General features: G+C 35.8%; 1 protein-coding gene across 3 annotated transcripts; it reads right to left on the bottom strand.

Annotated features, from left to right (window-relative positions):
• Positions 1-2,749: 2,749 nt before the first annotated feature.
• LOC133644646 (uncharacterized) lies at positions 2,750-17,350 on the bottom strand. Of its 3 annotated transcripts, none has more exons than XM_062039317.1 (4): positions 17,253-17,350; positions 12,869-13,222; positions 5,463-5,600; positions 2,750-3,107 (listed from the first exon to the last, which is right to left on the bottom strand). In XM_062039317.1, exons 1-4 carry the CDS (start codon positions 17,296-17,298, stop codon positions 2,965-2,967), a joined length of 681 nt encoding a protein of 226 aa, XP_061895301.1. In that variant the 5' UTR covers positions 17,299-17,350; the 3' UTR covers positions 2,750-2,964. The 3 variants fall into 3 exon arrangements, with proteins under 3 accessions (XP_061895301.1, XP_061895302.1, XP_061895303.1); XM_062039318.1 differs by having other exon boundaries at positions 5,463-5,576; XM_062039319.1 differs by lacking the exon at positions 12,869-13,222.
• Positions 17,351-21,021: the final 3,671 nt, after the last annotated feature.

Genomic DNA, 21,021 nt, shown 5'->3' with positions numbered 1-21,021 from the left:
TCCGTGTCGAACTTTTGTTTTTTATTAAAAAAACATACATTTATAATTCACTCAACAGTCAAGGCACTTTCAACAACAAGGAAAGGAAACAAAAGCAAATACAGATGAAGGATTAAATATTGATAAATAATAATAATACAAATTAAAATTAAAAAAATAAAAGACACTAAATGACTGTAAATGTTTTTAACAAATACATCAATTTAAGGGCTTTTGTACTCTTAATCATTCTCTTGATTGATAATTGTAAAAGCCAATTAGAAGATGTAGGCCTTACTTTCATCAATCGACATTTATGTAGAAACAATTTTGCCTGGAGCATAATAATGTTGACAAACATTTATATGTTACTTCCATGTCTAACTTTTTCTCTTTTTGAACAATGAACATAGCTAGTGTACAAACAAAAAAAACATTTTTATTCCGATATCCTGGCACATTGTACGATGAACAATTGACGTATCAATACTAAAATAGAACAACATTAATTCATACAGAAGAACATAAATAGTGAAGAAATAATTTACAAAATAAAAAAAGGCTAATAACTAAAATAAAATATGACAAAAAATGTAAAATAGAATATAATAAACAATTATATTCAAAGGAGGTTGTGTAACAAAGAGTTAAGTCAAATTGGATAAAATTAATCGGAAAGGTAAACCGGTTGGCAGGAGCTCAAAAGTCACGTCTCTTGTCAGAAAGAGATACCTCTTCTCGAAACAATCACACACACTTCCGGTTTCACAATAATAGCGCTACGACACATCGGATGTCACTGCACTAACAAAATAAAAGTGGCAAAAACAGTACAAATCAGCGCCAGGGGGTTGTAAACTCAATAAAGTAACTAAAATAGAATGCAAAATATATACATATATACAAGAAAGTGCAAAGCCATAGGCTCACACAAGCCTATGGCTTTGCACATATATATATATATATATATATATATATATATATATATATATATATATATATATATATATATATATATATATATATATATATATATATATATATATATATATATATATATATATATATATATATATATATATATATATATATATATATATATATATATATATATATGTATATATACATTACTGGCACAGTTTATGGATTTAAAAGTGTATACATTGCATTGTGAATAACAGTGCCTTGAGGGACCTCCAGGGGGATTTTATGAGATATTAATTCATCCAAATATAAATTAATTTAATTTTTTTATTTACCTTTGTTAATAATTGTTTTTTTATTTAAATTATGCTATCAAGTAACCTTTGATTAATTATGATTAATCCAAATTAAAGTGTATTTTATTTTAATTTTTTTGCATTGTATTTTAGTTACTTTAAATGAGTTTACAACCCCCTGGCGCTGATTTGTACTGTTTTTGTACCTTATTTTGGATAATAATATTTTTCGATTGTTTGTAAATGTTGCAGTTTATAAATAAAGGTTTATAAAATAAATTTTAAAAAAAAAATATATATATATATATATATATATATATATATATATATATATATATATATATATATATATATATATATATATATATATATATATATATATATATATATATATATATATATATTTATATATTTATATATTTATATATTTGGAATGTTTTTAGCTTTTGAAATGTTCCATGTTGAACTCATTAGTCTGACATAAAGAATAATGTTTTCCCTTAAATAATCTACATGATTTAATCATTTTCAAGTTGCTGTCTTTTACAAATATGCCCCGACATCAGTCAATGAAGCCAGCAGCTCATCTCCTGCCAAAATGAATAAAGTGTATCACATTCCAAATATAAAAAATCCACATATTCAATGTTAACATTACAAAAAGTAGCCACAAAAGTCAACCATAAGGTTACATTCTTGCTTCAGAAAATTTAATTTAAGGATCTTAAATTGTATTTCATTAACTTTTGGAAGTATTGAATATGTAAAGTATTTGTCCTAATTGTCTGTATTTATACTTTAGTCCATTTTTAAGTGTATATTCTTCTTTAATTGTGGCTGGAAAGTTTTATTTTAATAGCGTATTCTTCATATATATGTTGGTGCATCCCCTAAGACAAAAACCCACATCTTTCTAAAGTTTTGTCAGACAAGGATTTGTTTTTCAAGAATAGTATATTTTGTGTGACCAAGGATTTTATAGGTATTGGAATGTTCTTTATTAAACTGACTCCTTGTACAACAACTCTAAATTCCATGTCTAACTCATCAACATTCTAAATTACAACAAAATTTAATTATTGAATTAAATATAATATTTTTTTTCTATCAAGTTTGTTGACCCATTTTCATTGACTTTATTTTTACAATATCATATATCTGCCTGAGACCTACAAAAATAATTTGCATTAAATATTTGCCATTGACAACAATTTGCCACAAGAGCTTCTTATTGCAATGGAATTGTTATCCACTGCCAATTTAGTTATTCTTTATTTTTTTCTGCTTTTTAGATGAGAGCAATGAGGCAAATGTAAAATAGTTTATAGCTCTGCAGACATTTTTTTACAGTTTAGTATATTAAAATCGACATTAAAGACCTTTGCTCGAACCAAAGAGGCAGTTTTTCTTCTTGGTTTCAACATACAGTTATATATTTCTGCATGGTGATGCATTTGGTGAATCAACCATTTTCATCGTTTTGCATGAAAACAATGTTTTGTTGTGCTCACACCTTTTTGTAAAAAGAATTGTCTTAATTTTTCCCATCATTGCAGACTTAGCAAATGGCACTTTTTATTGGCTGCTCTGATAGAGAATAATAATACTCCAAAAGATGGAAAGGATTACATGATGAAGTGTATTTATACATTGCTTGATTTCACAATAGAATCAATCACTACTCTGTATTAAATATATCATATATTGTATCCCAGCACACAGCCATCTTAATACTAATATTTGATCATTTGTAGGATCTTTGCTCCTATTTGGGGCTTTGTTTGCTGTTGCTGCCCCTAGCAGGACTCGGGGTGCGCAGATTCTTGGAGCTTTGAGGCACCTTCAGCTGAGCGGTTGTGGGTTGGCGTGGGCGAGGATGTGTGTTCATGTATATTGGAGAGCTCCGTTCTAGAAGAACATGAAAAAAAACAGTCAAGAACTAAGTAGGACTTATCGTGAAACGTTAATGGCAATGGCAAGGCAAGGCATTTTATTTATAGAGCACAATTTGAACACAAGGCAATTCAAAGTGTTCTACAGAAAATTAAAAAGGCAATAATAAAGTAAAAATAATAATTTCTAACATTAGCAAATAGTATTATTTTTATTCTGATACGTTTTATATATATATATATATATATCGTTATCTTTATTTTCTTGACTATTTATATTGTAGATTGTCACTGAAGGCATCAAAACTATGAATGAACACATGTGGAGTTATGTACTTAACAAAAAAGGTGAAATAACTGAACAAATAACCAACCTTTGCTCTGATTACTGCTTTGCACACTCTTGGCATTCTCTTTATGAGCTTCAAGAGGTAGTCACCTGAAATGGTTTTCACTTCACAGGTGTGCTTGAAGCTCATAAGAGAAAACCCTTTCAGGTGAATACCTCTTGAAGCTCATGGAGAGAATGCCAAGAGTGTGCAAAAAAGTAATCAGAGCAAAGGGTGGCTATTTTGAAGAAACTAGAATATAAAACATGTTTTCAGTTATTTCACCTTTTTTTGTTAAGTACATAACTCCACATGTGTTCATTCATAGTTTTGATGCCTTCACTGACAATCTACAATGTAAATAGTCATGAAAATAACGCATTGAATGAGGTGTGTCCGAACTTTTGGCCTGTACTATATATATATATATATATATATATATATATATATATATATATATATATATATATATATATATATATATATATATATATATATATATATATATATATATATATATATATATATATATATATATATAAACAAACATGGGAAAAATATATTACATTTTGATTAAAGCATTAAATATAAAATATAATATTATAAAAATATAATTAAAAAAATAAAGATTTATTTTCATATTTCTGCTTGAGAATCAATTATATTAAAGTGAACGGAACAATGTACTTTACCAATCAATTGGGGGGAAAAGTGTGTTTATGGAGAAAACAAATGGAAATCTACACAAAGAAACTCGAAGAGCCAGAAAACCCAACTGATTTGTTATTGTTTAAATTTAAAAAAAAACTTATTTTGAAAATAATTTTTTGATATATATATATATATATATATATATATATATATATATATATATATATATATATATATATATATATATATATATATATATATATATATATATATATATATATATATATATATATATATATATATATATATATGTATATATTTGTACTGCTATTTTTTTTGTGTTTTTTTATGGCTCTATTCAAGTCCATCAAGTCTGAGTGGTCGTAATTGAAACGGTTGAAGTTTGCAGTGGTGTACAACTGTTACTATATGCTGTGACTTTATGAGAACTGAGCCCTGTGGTTGCTGCAGTGAGTCTGTGTTGCTAAAGGAAGCAAACACAAAATATAGCTTGTTCTCTCTGCTCTATGGTAGACGATAAAGACCACACAGGATAACACTTGCGAGCCAACGTGTGTCCTATATAACTTCAGCTTAACACCAGTTCAACCACAACAACCACTCAGCCTTGGCCTGTGTCTGTCACACACTGGTTATGAAATCCTAGGTTGAAATGGGTGCCATGTGCTTCAGTATTAGGAGGCAGATTTTCACCCAGGTAACCCGCTAAATAGTTGATGAAAATAAGGTATAACTCTGGAAAAAAGATAAACATTTATGAATATCCTACTAGTGGCTTGTAAAAAGATCATTACTAGGAAATTGATATCACAGGAGAGCCCAACTTTGAAGCAATGGATGGAAATCACAATGGACATTTATAAAATGCTTTTATTAACTATAAATTGGAGAAATGTACTTCAAACTGGGAAAACGGGGTCAATTATGTCACGCCCCATAAGCCTGATTTTAGTTTCTCAAATTAGTGATTGTACTGTTTAAAAAAAAGATTACTCCCTACATGTCTATTTATATATTTTTTAAATTATTATTTACTATCTGTTTATATTGTTTTATTTTATTTCTGATTATTATTATTATTATTATATATTTTTTAATTGATCTATCTGTAAAACTTATTATTACTTTGTTGCTAGGGTGGCATCGTTGGGATATAAACAAAAAAATATTTTGACATTTTGGTTAGACAATAGATATATGATGTAATTAAATATGATGTAATGGATAGGAATGTCTGATGCTGGATGTCATTAATAATTAAATGGGAAAAAAAGAGAACATAAGGTGTAACTAAATAAAAAATAAGAAAAAAATATATAAGAAATAAGAAAAAAAGTCATTAAACAGTGCAGTAATTAAAAAAGGTCTACCTCTGTGTTTACGTTGCCAGGTGAGAAGCACACACAGGACTACCAGAACAAGTACGACGAGTCCTAACACTCCAACCAAGACCCAAAGCCACCAGGTGTCCCGCGAGGCCCCAACTGTGGAAGGCACAGAAACACCTTCTAAAAGAAAAAAACACTCATGCAAGTTGCTTTGCGCACAAAAACAAGTGTAACTTCCAAAGTCGAGCACAACTGTTGGCCTTTTAGGTTGAATTTTTTAAAAACGTTTTTACTTGTATAGTTGAGGTGACACATAACATATTGACATTCTTAGCTGTCAATGTAAAGAGAGCGTAACCACTGTATTTTAAACTAAAATACAGCAAAGCTACTCATCATTTGATGAATCCTGACAAGAAGGTTATGCTTAGTACTTTTAACACACCCCTTATGTTTGAGGAATTCACATTAGTTGCATAATTTGGGTCTTGACATCTGTATGTATGATGAGCAGTGTTGGGACTAACGCGTTACAAAGTAACGCATTACTGTAACGCATTACTGTAACGCCGTTGTTTTTGCCGGTAACTAGTAGTCTAACGCGTTATTTTTTATATTCAGTAACTCAGTTACCGTTACTACATGATGCGTTACTGCGTTATTTTACGTTATTTTTTATGTAGTATCGGCTAGAAACTGAGAAGATCTGAGTTTGTTTTATTGGCGCACTGTGTGAGGGGGGGGTGGGGGGACGTGTCTGTGTTTACTAACAAGACATCATGGCGGAGCTGAAGTTGAGTTTCTTAATATGGAGATATTCTCACTACTTTTCTTTTGTCGAGCACAAAGAAAAGAACATTTTAGTTAAATGTAAGTTGTGTCTTGGATCAAAGTTCCTATCTACTGCCCAAAACAGCAATTCAAATCTACTGAAACAGCTACAAAAGCAACATGCTTCGACGAAGCTAGTAAAGAGAGACACAGACTCTGATGCCTCTTCACCTCCACCTCCACCTCCACCTCCACCTAAGGATTTTAACGTAAGCACTGCTAGCCAGGACAACATTGATAGAGCCATTGCAGCGTTTGTGCTAGAAGACATGCAGGCTATTTCTACAGTGGAGTCACCCGATTTCAGGCAGCTAATTAGCATGATACTGGAGTCAAACAGCAAATGGCACGGAAAACATTTTCCACGTACCTGGACCGTGAGTTCGTAAAAATGGAAAGCGAGCTAAAGAAAACTCTCCAAACTCTACCTCTGCTCATCATTCAGCACTGAAGGTACACACACTCTGTCAATTCTCATATATACTCTTTCATTCTAGACTTCCAGAGTGTTTGATTATCACATCACTCTAAATGTATAGACTATAAAGTTCACAAACATAAAGAGGGATGCTAGTAGGCCAGGCCAATCTTTCCTTATCTCTAAACTAAAACTGGGGAAATGCGTAGAATGTTCTGGGCTTCAGTACAGTGTTGATCTCCTGAAGACGTGATTTTATTTCACAATTCCTTGAGAGAAAAAAATGCCTCGTTAGGCTTTGTGTATGTCATGTGTGCCTTCCTTGGGTGAAGCCAGGTTTACAACTATGTTGTTATTATGCTGTTTGTTACTTATGTATGTTATGTTGCAGCTATTTAAAATAGTTGTGTCAATTTGTTCTGGCCTGAAGGAAATTGGCCCTTTGAAACATAGCTTTGTCTTGTGTGTTGTATGTAGACCACATGGCTTAGCAGAGTTCAGTGATGCAAATGCATGTCAAGTTGATCAACAGATTGTATTATTCTCCAGTGCAATAACAGTACTGAAATGAAGGCTAAAAAAAAAAGAAGAAAAAAAGAAGTAACTAAATAGTTACTTTTTACAGAAACGCATTACTTTTTGGTGCAAGTAACTAAGTTAGTAACTGAGTTACTTTTGAAATAAAGTAACTAGTAACTGTAACTAGTTACTGGTTTTCAGTAACTAACCTAACACTGATGATGAGATTATCGCAGATCCTCAAGATGCAAACTTTTAATCAAATTTGAATAGTAGGATATTGAGACTGATTTGGTGGATTTAGAGATTCCTTTTTTATCTATAAATGAAATTGTAAATGGGTATTTGGTGGGTAGATTTTGAAATCTATTATATTGTACTGTATATTATATTTTAACTGTGGGTCCCTGTCCATAAGATGTGTGCTTCTAGGGATGACATTTTGCAGAACGGACTCTGATATCAACAAAAGAAACAATAATGAAATAGAAAACTATGTCTGTCTGTAAATAAATAGATAAACAAAAAGGTTTTTGTAAAGCTATTAGTTGTTTTGTAGGATTTACCCTACTGAGCTACCCCACATTTAACTATAGTCTAGTAAGTTATATTTGTAGTTCTAGTGTCTGGTTATGTAGCCAAAGAACACATGGAGGTCGTCAAGGAGAGTATTAACTAATCTTAAATCTCACACTGAACTCGTTTGCAACATGTGGTAAAGGATGGTACTCACATAAAGATGTTCCAAATGTAAGGATATTTTTTTAAATCTCTAACAGACTCATCACATAACGATACAAACAAAATCTCGATTGGTATGTGTGTGTGTGGTGTGTTAGGATAATATCGACACAAATTAAGATTCTGTCCAACTGACGATCCAGACCAGGGGAGTCAAACGTGCAGCCTGGTTTTATCCGGCCCGCATGATGAGTTTGCCAAGTATGAAAATTAGCTGCTTTTTTTTTTAACGTAAGAAACTGTTCTAAATGCGTCCACTGGATGTCACAATAGCAATTCTTTTAGGCAAGCAAACGGTTTATACCGAGGCCAAGCAGGAGGTGCACAGTAGAGCCTCCTCCTCCTCGACCCACATTAAACTTAAAACTAGAGATGTCCGATAATATCGGCCTGCCGATATTATCGGCCAATAAATGCGTTAAAATGTCATATCGGAAATTATCGGTATCGTTTTTTTTATTATCGGTATCATTTTTTTTGTTTGTTTTGTTTTTTTGTTTATTTATTTTATTAAATCAACATAAAAAACACAAGATACACTTACAATTAGTGCACCAACCCAAAAAACCTCCCTCCCCCATTTACACTCATTCACACTCATTCACACAAAAGGGTTGTTTCATTCTGTTATTAATATTCTGGTTCCTACATTAAATATCAATATATATCAATACAGTCTGCAAGGGATACAGTCCGTAAGCACACATGATTGTGCGTGCTGCTGGTCCACTAATAGTACTAACCTTTGACAGTTCATTTTACTCATTTTCATTAATTACTAGTTTCTATGTAACTGTTTTTATATTGTTTTACTTTCTTTTTTATTCAAGAAAATGTTTTTAATTTATTTATCTTATTTTATTTTATAAATTTTTTTTAAAAGTACCTTATGTTCACCATACCTGGTTGTCCAAATTAGGCATAATATTGTGTTAATTCCACGACTGTATATATCGGTATCGGTTGATATCGGTATCGGTAATTAAAGAGTTGTACAATATCGGATATCGGCAAAAAGCCATTATCGGACATCCCTACTTAAAACCTTATGTCTTCTGCTTCGAACACATCGTCATTTGGCACCCTCGCTCCCCCAAAATGTCTCTGTCAAACACGAGAAAAGTTAACTTAACCCTTTTGATTAGTTTTTACCTCCTTTTCTTACGGTTTGTTGAGTTAGCACTGGATTGATACGTGGACATGACAAAGGAGGTGTTTTATACATCGAAGAGTTTACATTTGCTTTTTTGTTCAATCCCTGAAACACTGATTTAAAGTTTAATCCTGGCTATGTAGATACACTGAGACAAAGTCTAAGCTCATTGTGTTTTTGAAGCTACACCAATTTCGTCAGAATTTTCAACAAACTTGAAGTGTTTTGTCCAGAGGATTATTTGTGATTTGTACGTTTTCAGAATGTGCACGTTCTATTCTTGGCCAAAGTACAAACGTTCGTACAAACCCCGTTTCCATATGAGACAAATGAAGTAAGTTTCTTACAAGTATCATCCCTGCAGGACGAGGAATAGCTAAACATGCTTCACTACACACCGTAGCTCACCGGCGTCACAATGTAAACAAACGCCATTGGTGGATTTACACCTAACATCCACTGTAATGATACCAAGTACAAGCATGTATCTAGTCGATACTACTATGATTACGTCGATATTCTTTTAGCATCACAACATCTTCTTTCGATTTAAACATTTTTATATTATGTTTATAAACTCAGGAAAAATGTCCCTAGACACATGGGGACTTTGAATATGACCAATGTATGATCCTGTAACTACTTGATTGATACCTAAATGTGTGGTATCATCCAAAACTAATGTAAAGTATCAAACAATAGAAGAATAAGTGATTATTACATTTTAACAGAAGTGTAAATAGAATACCTATGTTAAAAGAGAAAGTAAGCAGATATTAACAGTAAATGAACAAGTAGATTAATAATTCATTTTCTACCACTTGTCCATAATAATGTTGACAAAATAATAGAATGGAAAATGACACAATATGTTACTGCATATGTCAACAGACTAATTAGGAGTCTTTGTTTGTTTACTTACTACTAAAAGACAAGTTGTCTTGTATGTTCACTATTTTGTTTAAGGACTTAACTGCAATAATAAACATATGTTTAATGTACCCTAATATTTTTTTGTTAAAATAAAGCCAACAATGGAATTTTTTTGTGGTCCCCTTTATTTAGAAAAGTACCGAAAAGTATCGAAATAATTGTAGTACCGGTACCGGTACCAAAATATTGGTATCGTTACAACACTGCTCTAGACTTGATATGGAAGCACTAAAAACTACAAAATGGCTGAGAAGGTGGAGACACAGTCACAGGGGCTTGGCCTGGAGGAGGACTTTGGCACGTAAATAAGACCGCCCACAAAACAGTGCATTCTGAAGCGACTGTCAGAAAGCGGCTTGAGATGGCCTGTAAAACATCATCTATGCAACATTTTGACCAAAGAACCACCATTACATGTTATGTAGACCACAAGGAAGTGTTTTGAAGGTAGAAAAACCACTAATGTAATCCCTTTTTACCACATCTCAGACCACTATTTTATTTCCATTTATACCCCCAGTATTTCCTTTTTACTTTTTAAATTCGATCTCAATTCTGTACACTGCTGCTGGAATTTTAATTTTCCTGAGGGAACTCTCCTGAAGGAATCAACCAAGTACTATCTACCTATCCATCTATCTATCAACTGACATGAGTAGCAACTACTCTTTTTTTCTATTCTATCTATGAGGTATATTCTGTATACACTTACAATTTAAAACATCCCACATAATTTTAAAAACTAATGTCCCCCAACAACATTGTTTAATTATAACACACTAAAAAATGTTGGGTTATTTTGATAACCCAATTTATGAGTTGCGAGTGTTGGGTTAAATTTTGGAGTTACTTTTATGAAGAGCAATCCATTTTTGAGGTTATAAGGGTATTATTAGGGAACGAGTCCCTTTGGGACAGAGGACCCTATTGTATTTCTAACGTTTTATTATCATACCGCCGCCTCTTTGAGCTGTAATTTGGCCCCCTTAACATGCTTCAAAACTCACCAAATTGGACACACACATCAGGACTGGCGAAAATTGCTGTCTAATCGAAAAACTAAACCTCAAAACTCAAAATTGCGCTCTAGCGCCCCCTAGGAAGAAAACACAGACAAAACTGCCTGTAACTCCCAGTAGGAATGTCGTAGAGACATGAAACAAAAACCTCTATGTAGGTCTCACTTAGACCTAAATCAACAGGAAGTTTGCAATTCCCCCTTCAAAACAAAAGTTGTGTAAAAACAGTCACCTTTTTTCAAACATATGAACTCCTCTGAGCGTGTTTGTCGTGTCGGCTTCAAATTAGCACAGGAGAGAGATTGAACCCTTGTGATTAAAAGTTGATGAAAGAGTTTTAATTACTGCTCCGGTTTGGATTTTATGAGCCCTCAAAGTCGGTCCCGTCCATCGCTGCTTGCAGCTTTAATTTTAACTGAATTTCTGGGTTTTCAAAATGATAAACCATTTTTGGGTTGTTTTTCAATGAGTAACGCATTTTTGGGTAAAAGGCTTTTTTTTTATCATTAAAAAGTTACTTTTTTCTTGAAGGGAATTTCATTAAGGATTAATCCAATTAACATTATTTACAACCACACATCTTATGTACATGAAAATATTTGAGCATGCTGTATACAACTACTATGACCATACACGGCAATTCTTGTAAAAAAAAAATGTCACTCTCATATCTTGCTTTGGAGTATATTGTAATGTAATAAAAATAATTTTGATCAGTAGTTGGGATGGAGTAGGACAAACCAGCAGTAAAATATATCATTTTTAACCAACTATTGGGTAAAGGAGCGCTAAATTGCGCAACCCAATAGTTGGGTTTGGAATAACCCAACATTGTAGTGAGCATAACTCAGCTTGTGTGTTAAATAAATTCAACCCAATAGTTGGGTTATGAATCAACCAACATTGAGTTAGCATAACTCAACTTTTGGGTTGAATAATTCAATGCAAAAGTTGGGTTGAAAAAATGTACACAAAATGTTGAGTTGGGGACGGCGTGGCGAACTTGGTAGAGTGGCCGTTCCAGCAACTGGAGGGTTGCTGGTTACTGGGGTTCAATCCCCACCTTCTACCATCCTAGTCACGTCCGTTGTGTCCTTGGGCAAGACACTTCACCCTTGCTCCTGATGGGTGCTGGTTAGCGCCTTGCATGGCAGCTCCCGCCATCAGAGAGTGAATGTGTGTGTGAATGGGTGAATGTGGAAATAGTGTCAAAGCGCTTTGAGTACCTTGAAGGTAGAAAAGCGCTATACAAGTATAACCCATTTATCATTTATTATTATAAATAAGGGGCTCGTCCTTTTTTGAACCAGCAGTTGGGTTAAAATTGGGTTATTTTTTAACCCAACATTTTTTATTGTGTAGATGAAGCGCTTTATAGGCCATCTTTGATTGATTGATTGAAACTTTTATTAGTAGATTGCACAGTACAGTACATATTCCGTACAATTGACCACTAAATGGTAACACCCGAATAAGTTTTTCAACTTGTTTAAGTCGGGGTCCACGTAAATCAATTCATGGTAATCTTTGACCTTGGTCTATGTTAGTAGACACGACAATTACTCCTTGACTTAAATGTGTCTGGTACAGTAAAGCCTTTTTGAAAATGTGTCCTCCCCTTGAACAATTTAGTTGAATAGCTGAACTTTAGGTGCTTACTCAGCTAAGCTGGATAGCAATGGATTGAACGTTTACGTTTTGTTTGACTTTTAAGGCATATATTTCCAGAAATCCAAATATCACCACTTTTGTTGTGTTTGACTTTGGGGTTTCGACTTTAAACACCAGCAAATATCAAAGTCAATTCTCTTCATGTGATGCAAAAAATACTTACGAACAAACACTTGTGTTGCTTTGCAGTAATCACTCTCCAGTGTGGGAATGTCCGTTGTAATGCTGCAAAAGTACCATCCACTGTTCTTGTATGTAATGTTGCGTATAAGTTGCCTCTGAAATGTGTCGTTGTCCTTGTTGTTTGACATATTAGAAACATATGATTCATAGATTTTCTCAGAGCCATGAAATGACGATTCAGTTGAATTAAAATGCCATGCGAGCCTGACTCTTTTTGGAGGCCCACTCTCCAGTCGGTAGCACAAAATCAGATCGGAACCCGCAGGAACAACCACTCTTGTCTGTGTTTCGTTTAAAACAGCGGTACACGGCATCGCGGTTGCAACACAAACTGCTGAGGAGGGGAAAAAAAGAAATATGTTAGGGTCATGTTTTAATTTGTAGCTCTTTTTTAACAGTTCTAATAATAGTTAAAAAAAAACTTCTTGGGGCAGCATTAAAGGCCTACTGAAACCCACTACTACCGACCACGCAGTCTGATAGTTTATATATCAATAATGAAATCTTAACATTGCAACACATGCCAATACGGCCGGGTTAACTTATAAAGTGCAATTTTAAATTTCCCGGGAAATATCCGGCTGAAAACGTCTTGGTATGATGACGTTTGCGCGTGACGTCACGGGTTGAAGCAGACATTTTGGAATAGCACGGTGGCCAGCTTAAGTCGTCTGTTTTCACCACATAATTCCACTGTATTCTGGACATCTGTGTTGGTGAATCTTTTGCAATTTGTTTAATGGACAATGAAGACAGCAAAGAAGAAAGCTGTAGGTGGGATCGGTGTATTAGCGGCTGGCTACAGCAACACAACCAGGAGGACTTTGAGTTGGATAGCAGACGCGCTATCCGACGCTAGTGGCTAGCCGCCGACCGCACCGATGATCGGGTGAAGTCCTTCGTCGCGCCGTCGATCGCTGGAACGCAGGTGAGCACGGATCGTGATGAGCAGATGAGGGCTGGCGTAGGTGGAGAGATAATGTTTTTAGCATAACTCTGTCGAGGTCCCGTAGCTAAGTTAGCTTCAATGGCGTCGTTAGCAACAGCATTGCTAGGCTTCGCCAGGCTGGACAGCATTAACCGTGGGGTTACTGGTCCAGGGTTTGGTTCGGTGTCTCCTGATAGTAGAAGTAATAATAGTATTGTTGATCTTCTGTCTATCCTTCCAGTCAGGGGCATGTTTCTTCTGTTTCTATCCGCAGTTAAGCACGATGCTATCACGTTAGCTCCGAAGCTAAAGTGCTTCACCGATGTATTGTCGTGGAGATAAAAGTCACTGTGAATGTCCATTTCGCGTTCTCGACTCTCATTTTCAAGAGGATATAGTATCCGAGGTGGTTTAAAATACAAATCGGTGATCCACAATAGAAAATGGAGAAAGTGTGGAATCCAATGAGCCCTTGTACCTAAGTTACAGTCAGAGCGAAAAAAGATACACCCTGGCGTCCTGCACTGCGCTCTAATCCTTCACTCTCACTTTCCTCATCCACAAATCTTTCATCCTCGCTCAAATTAATGGGGTAATCGTCGCTTTCTCGGTCCGAATCGCTCTCGCTGCTGGTGTAAACAATTGGGAAATGTGAGGAGCCTTTCAACCTGTGACGTCACGCTACTTCCGGTACAGGCAAGGCTTTTTTTTTATCAGCGACCAAAAGTTGCGAACTTTATCGTTGATGTTCTCTACTAAATCCTTTCAGCAAAAATATGGCAATATCGCGAAATGATCAAGTATGACACATGGAATTGACCTGCTATCCTCGTTTAAATAAGAAAATGTCATTTCAGTAGGCCTTTAACAACCAAAAGTATTAGGTAAAAAAATATTTGCATATTTCTAACCATTTTTAATGATAAATGTTAACTGTACAAACTTACTCTTGTCATTATAAATATCCAGCTGATTTTCATAAAACTCCAAATTTCTAATCGAGGATACTCACATTTTTTTGTCCTGTGATTTTACCACAATTAAAAAATATTACCTTTTTAACCGACATATTTGAAGAAAGTTAAAACAAATACATGAGTAGTATTGAAAGATATGCAATTACCGTATTTTTCGGACTATAAGTCGCAGTTTTTTTCAAAGTTTGGTCGGGGTGCGACTTATACTCAGGAACGACTTATGTGTGAAATTATTAACACATTACCGTAAAATATCAAATAATATTATTTAGCTCATTCACGTAAGAGACTAGACGTATAAGATTTCATGGGATTTAGCGATTAGGAGTGACAGATTGTTTGGTAAACGTATAGCATGTTCTATATGTTATAGTTATTTGAATGACTCTTACCTTAATATGTTACGTTAACATACCAGGCACGTTCTCAGTTGGTTATTTATGCCTCATATAACGTACACTTATTCAGCCTGTTCACTATTCTTTATTTATTTTAAATTGCCTTTCAAATGTCTATTCTTGGTGTTGGGTTTTATCAAATACATTTCCCCAAAAAATGCAACTTATACTCCAGTGCGACTTATATATGTTTTTTTCCTTCTTTATTATGCATTTTCGGCAGGTGCGACTTATACTACTGAGCGACTTATAATCCGAAAAATACGGTACTAACAGAACATCAAGTTATTGGCGTACGGGGGTGGTTTGAATTTTATTCAGCAGTAGACGCTTTTGGGTGTGTCAAACAACAAGCCCGGGAGATTTAAAGAGGATCTATTATTCAACACCAACTTTTCTTACCTATTGGGACCTGTTTTTTTGTATTTGGTCTCTGCATAAGTCTTGAAAGTTTTCCATCAAACCATGGAGGCATGGCGGACACATTCAAAAAACGTCCTCCAAATAAGCTGTTTGGAATTTGCCCAATTGGTGAAGTTTTTCTCAGGTGTGACGTCAATGGATATCTCCATATACGGTAGATATTTACCCGAAGCGCATCCACAATTGTAGTCTGATGCGGGGGTCAATAATTTCTCTATCCTCTTGTTGTGGGGCAGACAGGCGCTATACAAATATTTAAAAAGCTGTTGCCATTTCTTATATAAAGTAGCGTATAACTAGAACTTATATCTGTCAGTAGACTTGCTATGAAAGTGCTAAAAACTACAACATGGCTGGCAGGGAGAATATGCAATCAAAGTGGAGGCACGTAAATAAAACCGCCTACAAAATGGCTTGGGTTTTATGAAATAAATTTCCCCAAAAAATGCGACCTATACTCCAGTGCGACTTATATATGTTTTTTTCCTTCTTTATTATGCATTTTCGGCCGGTGCGACTTATACTCCGGTGCGACTTATACTCCGAAAAATACGGTAATGGAAATAAACAGGTTAGTCTTAATTATAGTTGTGAAAAAACATCATGTGGCCAAATAATTAAATACTGTAGACCAAATGCTTACTTTGTACCTAGAATCTGCAGTCCTATGAACAGCTCATTTCTAAAAACTTTGCACACAACCAGGTATGTAGTTTCACCACCAGATTTGAACCCGGTAATAGTGATTTTTATTTATTTAATTTGTTCAATTAAAAACATTTGATTACTTATTATTTGATAAAACCCAGCATACACTTATTCAGCCTGTTGTTCACTATTCTTTATCTATTTTAAATTGCCTTTCAAATGTCTATTCTTGGTGTTGGGTTTTATCAAATAAATTTCCCTCAAAAAATGCGACTTATACTCCAGTGCGACTTATATATGTTTTTTTCCTTCTTTATTATGCATTTTCGGCCGGTGCGACTTATACTCCGGTGCGACTTATACTCCGAAAAATACGGTAAACCTAAATCTAGAAAATTGTGCCTGAAAAGTCAAACAAAACTCAGAGTTCAATTCTTCCTTATTGAATCAAATCTGGCGAGACTTTAGCTCAGTGAGCATCAAAGGACTAACTGCAAAGATGTTTTTAATTTGATTTCACTGTCGACCGCAAATGAAAAGTGTGACTATAACCACAGAACCGTAAATGGAACATATAGTACATAAACAACTATGACCATTTTTAACCAACAGTGAAAAATCTCGAGCTATGAATTCATCTGTTAAATCGAGAATGGAGACTCTTCTACCCTTGAACCGCCTCTCCCCTACAATGTTGCCCTGAGAAGTACAACACACAGTGGTGCTGTCATTAAATCCTAAAGTCAGGTTGACTAGAAATGTATCACATTTAGCACACAATTTAAGGCCTGACAAGCACATGCATATAAAATTTTGCAAGATTGGCTAAAAAACATAAAGCAGGAACTTGTCTCTAAAAACTACATTTAATGTCATGGATAAATTACTTAACCAACTTTTTACTGTTTAATTTTGTCCCCTTGATTAAATTACTAGATCAGTACTGTCTAGTTCCTATTTAACACAATTGTAGTATATTATATAGCTTACCACTGAGTAACACCAGCGCCAACTCCTTCAGCGACATTTGCATCATCTTCTTCTCATCTTGTCTGCAGCTCTGAGGGACCTAGAAGTCGATCTGTGAGTGGGTGGGTGGAGTTTTTTTCCCCACTCGACTCAACAGAGTCTGAGGCTTTGACTGAGGTCGCTGTGGAGAGGTGTACAAGAAGTACAGCAGAAAAAAAAGAGCCATTTTTCCCCTACATGATCCGGCCTACTTTACACCTAAATGTTGTGTATATAACAATATTTATTATTTACTTTCTTTTTTTTTTTTAACATTTTAGTTGTGATGGTAAGGATTTGGTTTATTTTGAACATGTTTGAAAATTACAATTAGATTTACAATTACAATTAAATTACAATAAGGAGCATATTACAGTATGGTTCTGCTTGGACAATTACATGTTTTTATTTATTTATAGGACATTGTGTAGTTATATTAAAAAGATGGCTGCACCACTCCATGCTAATTTTCGGCACATTTAGCATCCACAATTTAAATAACAAAACACATTTTAAAACACATGACACAATTAAAATTAAATAATGAAAAAAAAAATTTTTTAAATAAAAGTGCAATACATACAGAAAGTGCAAGTTTCAAATGGGTGTGCAATATTTTAGCAGCATCATTTAAAGTGCTGTAGTATATAAAGTGCAACAGTTCTTATCAAAATCCATATAACACGGACTATAGTGTGGTAGCCATCAGATGGTACCCACAAGGGTACCATCATTGGGGCGGTATAGCTCGGTTGGTAGAGTGGCCGTGCCAGCAACTTGAGGGTTCCAGGTTCAATCCCCGCTTCTGCCATCCTAGTCAGTGTCTTGCCATTGTGTCCTTGGGCAAGACACTTTACCCACCTGCTCCCAGTGCCACCCACACTGGTTTAAAAATGTAACTTAGATATTGGGTTTCACTATGTAAAGCGCTTTGAGTCACTAGAGAAAAGCGCTATATAAATATAATTCACTTCACTTCAACATAATGAATAATCGTGATTAATAATCGTGATTTAAATATGGATTAAAAATAAGGGTATCATACCCCATCGGTGTATGATGGGGTATGATAGCGTTAGATGGCATTATTACACTATTAGGCTGGTACTCTGGTAGTCATCAGACGGTACCTGCGAGGGTATCATCTGATGCCTAAATACCCATCTATGCATCCATCCATCTTCTTGCGCTTATTTGAGGTTGGGTCGCGGGGGCAGCAGCCTAAGCAGGGAAGCCCAGACTTCCCTCTCCCCAGCTACTTCGTCCAGCTCCTGCCGGGATATCCCAAGGCGTTCCCAGGCCAGCCGGGAGACATAGTCTTCCCAACGTGTCCTGGGTCTTCCCCGTGGCCTCCTACCGGTCGGACGTGCCCTAAACACCTCCCTGGGGAGGCGTTTGGGTGGCATCCTGACCAGATGCTCGAACCACCTCATCTGGCTCCTCTCGATGTGGAGGCGCAGTGGCTTTACTTTGAGCTCCCCCTGGATGGCAGAGCTTCTCACCCTACCTCTAAGGGAGAGACCCGCCACCCGGCAGACGAAACTCATTTTGGCCGCTTGTACCCGTGATCTTGTCCTTTCGGTCATAACTCAAAGCTCATGACCATAGGTGAGGATGGGAACGTAGATCGACCAGTAAATTGAGAGCTTTGCCTTCCGGCTCAGCTCCTTCTTCACCACAACGGATCGATACAGCGTCCGCATTACTGAAGACGCCGCACCGATCCGCCTGTCGATCTCACGATCCACTCTTCCCTCACTCGTGAACAAGACTCAGAGGTACTTGAACTCCTCCCCATGGGGCAGGGTCTCCTCCGCAACCCGGAGATGCCACTCCACCCTTTTCCGGGCGAGAACCATGGACTCGGACTTGGAGGTGCTGATTATCATCCCAGTCGCTTCACACTCGGCTGCGAACCGATCCAGTGAGAGCTGAAGATCCGCAAAAAGCAGAGACTTAATCCTGCAGCCACCAAACCGGATCCCCTGAACGCCCTGACGGGGCCAAGAAAATTGCCCAAATACCCATCCGGTACAATTAGTGTGAGCAGGACTGGTGGTCTAAAAGCCATTCTTTTGACTGCCTGTGAGAAGTTGTGAAAATCTGTATTGTTCTAAGGTTTCTGGGTGCCCATTCCAATCTTTGACAGCTTTGTAGGAAAAGGCTGATTGGGAGAATACTTTCTTTTTGGAACATTACAATAGCTCCTGGATAAAGACCTCAACATTTTGCTTTTTAGTTGAGAGCGTAACTGTACATATATAGTTTAGGGGGGTGGGACATCATCATTAAGGATCTTCTTTAACAAGCGGATTTTGGAGTACCTGAACAGGTTTTCATAGCTATAAGTAGAGATGTCCGATAATGGCTTTTTTGTCGATATTCGATAATCCGATATTGTCCAACTCTTAAATACCGATTCCGATATCAACCGATACCGATATATACAGTCGTGGAATTAACACATTATAATGCCTAATTTTGTTGTGATGCCCCGCTGGATGCATTAAACAATGTAACAAGGTTTTCCAAAATAAATCAACTCAAGTTATGGAAAAAAGTGCCAACATGGCACTGCCATATTTATTATTGAAGTCACAAAGTGCAGTATTTTTTTTAACATGCCTCAAAACAGCAGCTTGGAATTTGGGACATGCTCTCTCCCTGAGAGAGCATGAGGAGGTTGAGGTGGGCGGGGTTGGGGTAGGGGGTTAGGGGGGTGTATATTGTATAGTCCCGGAAGAGTTAGTGCTGCAAGGGGTTCTGGGTATTTGTTCTGTTGTGTTTATGTTGTGTTACGGTGCGGATGTTCTCCCGAAATGTGTTTGTCACTCTTGTTTGGTGTGGGTTCACAGTGTGGCGCATATTTGTAACAGTGTTAAAGTTGTTTATACGGGTGTGACCTGTATGGCTGTTGAGCAAGTATGCCTTGCATTCACTTGTGTGTGTGAAAAGCCGTAGATATTATGTGACTGTGCCAGCACGCAAAGGCAGTGCCTTTAAGGTTTATTGGCGCTCTGTACTTCTCCCTACGTCCGTGTACACAGCGGCGTTTTAAAAAGTCATCAATTTTACTTTTTGAAACCGATACCGATAATTTCCCATATTACATTTTAAAGCATTTATCGGCCGATGATATCGGCAGGCCGATTTTATCTGACATCTCTAGCTATAAGTATATCCGTATAGTATAAATATATCCATATACTATAAGTATATCCGGGAAATCGCAAAAAGCCGCTGCCTGACCAGGGCTCAGAAAATCTGCAGAGACTCCTCCCACCCCCACCAAGGACTGTTTTCACTGCTGGACTCTAGAAAGAGGTTCCACAGCCTCCGTAGCAGAACCTCCAGATTCTGTAACAGCTTCTTCCCTCAGGCCGTAAGACTCTTGAACGCATCATAGTAATCCCCTCAATTCCCCCCAAAAACGGATTTACTCGCTGGAATATAAAGACAATATAGATAGATAGATAGATAGTACTTTATTGATTCCTTCAGGAGAGTTCCCTCAGGAAAATATATAACATACATCCATAAACGTGGACGCATCTGCAAAAGTGCAATATATTTATCTGTACAGTAACCTATTTATTTATATCTGCACCTTATTGCTCTTTTATCCTGCACTACAACTAGCAAATGCAACAAAATTTGGTTCTTATCTGTATTGTAAAGCTTGAAATTCAATGACAATAAAAGGAAGTCTAAGTCTCTAAGTTTAATACTATATTTTTTAAGTATGTTACAG

This window comes from Entelurus aequoreus, linkage group LG27 (genome assembly GCF_033978785.1).
Source record: "Entelurus aequoreus isolate RoL-2023_Sb linkage group LG27, RoL_Eaeq_v1.1, whole genome shotgun sequence".
Taxonomy (NCBI): domain Eukaryota; kingdom Metazoa; phylum Chordata; class Actinopteri; order Syngnathiformes; family Syngnathidae; genus Entelurus; species Entelurus aequoreus.
Note: the sequence above shows the minus strand (reverse complement) of the source record. Positions and strands in the feature narration are given on the sequence as shown.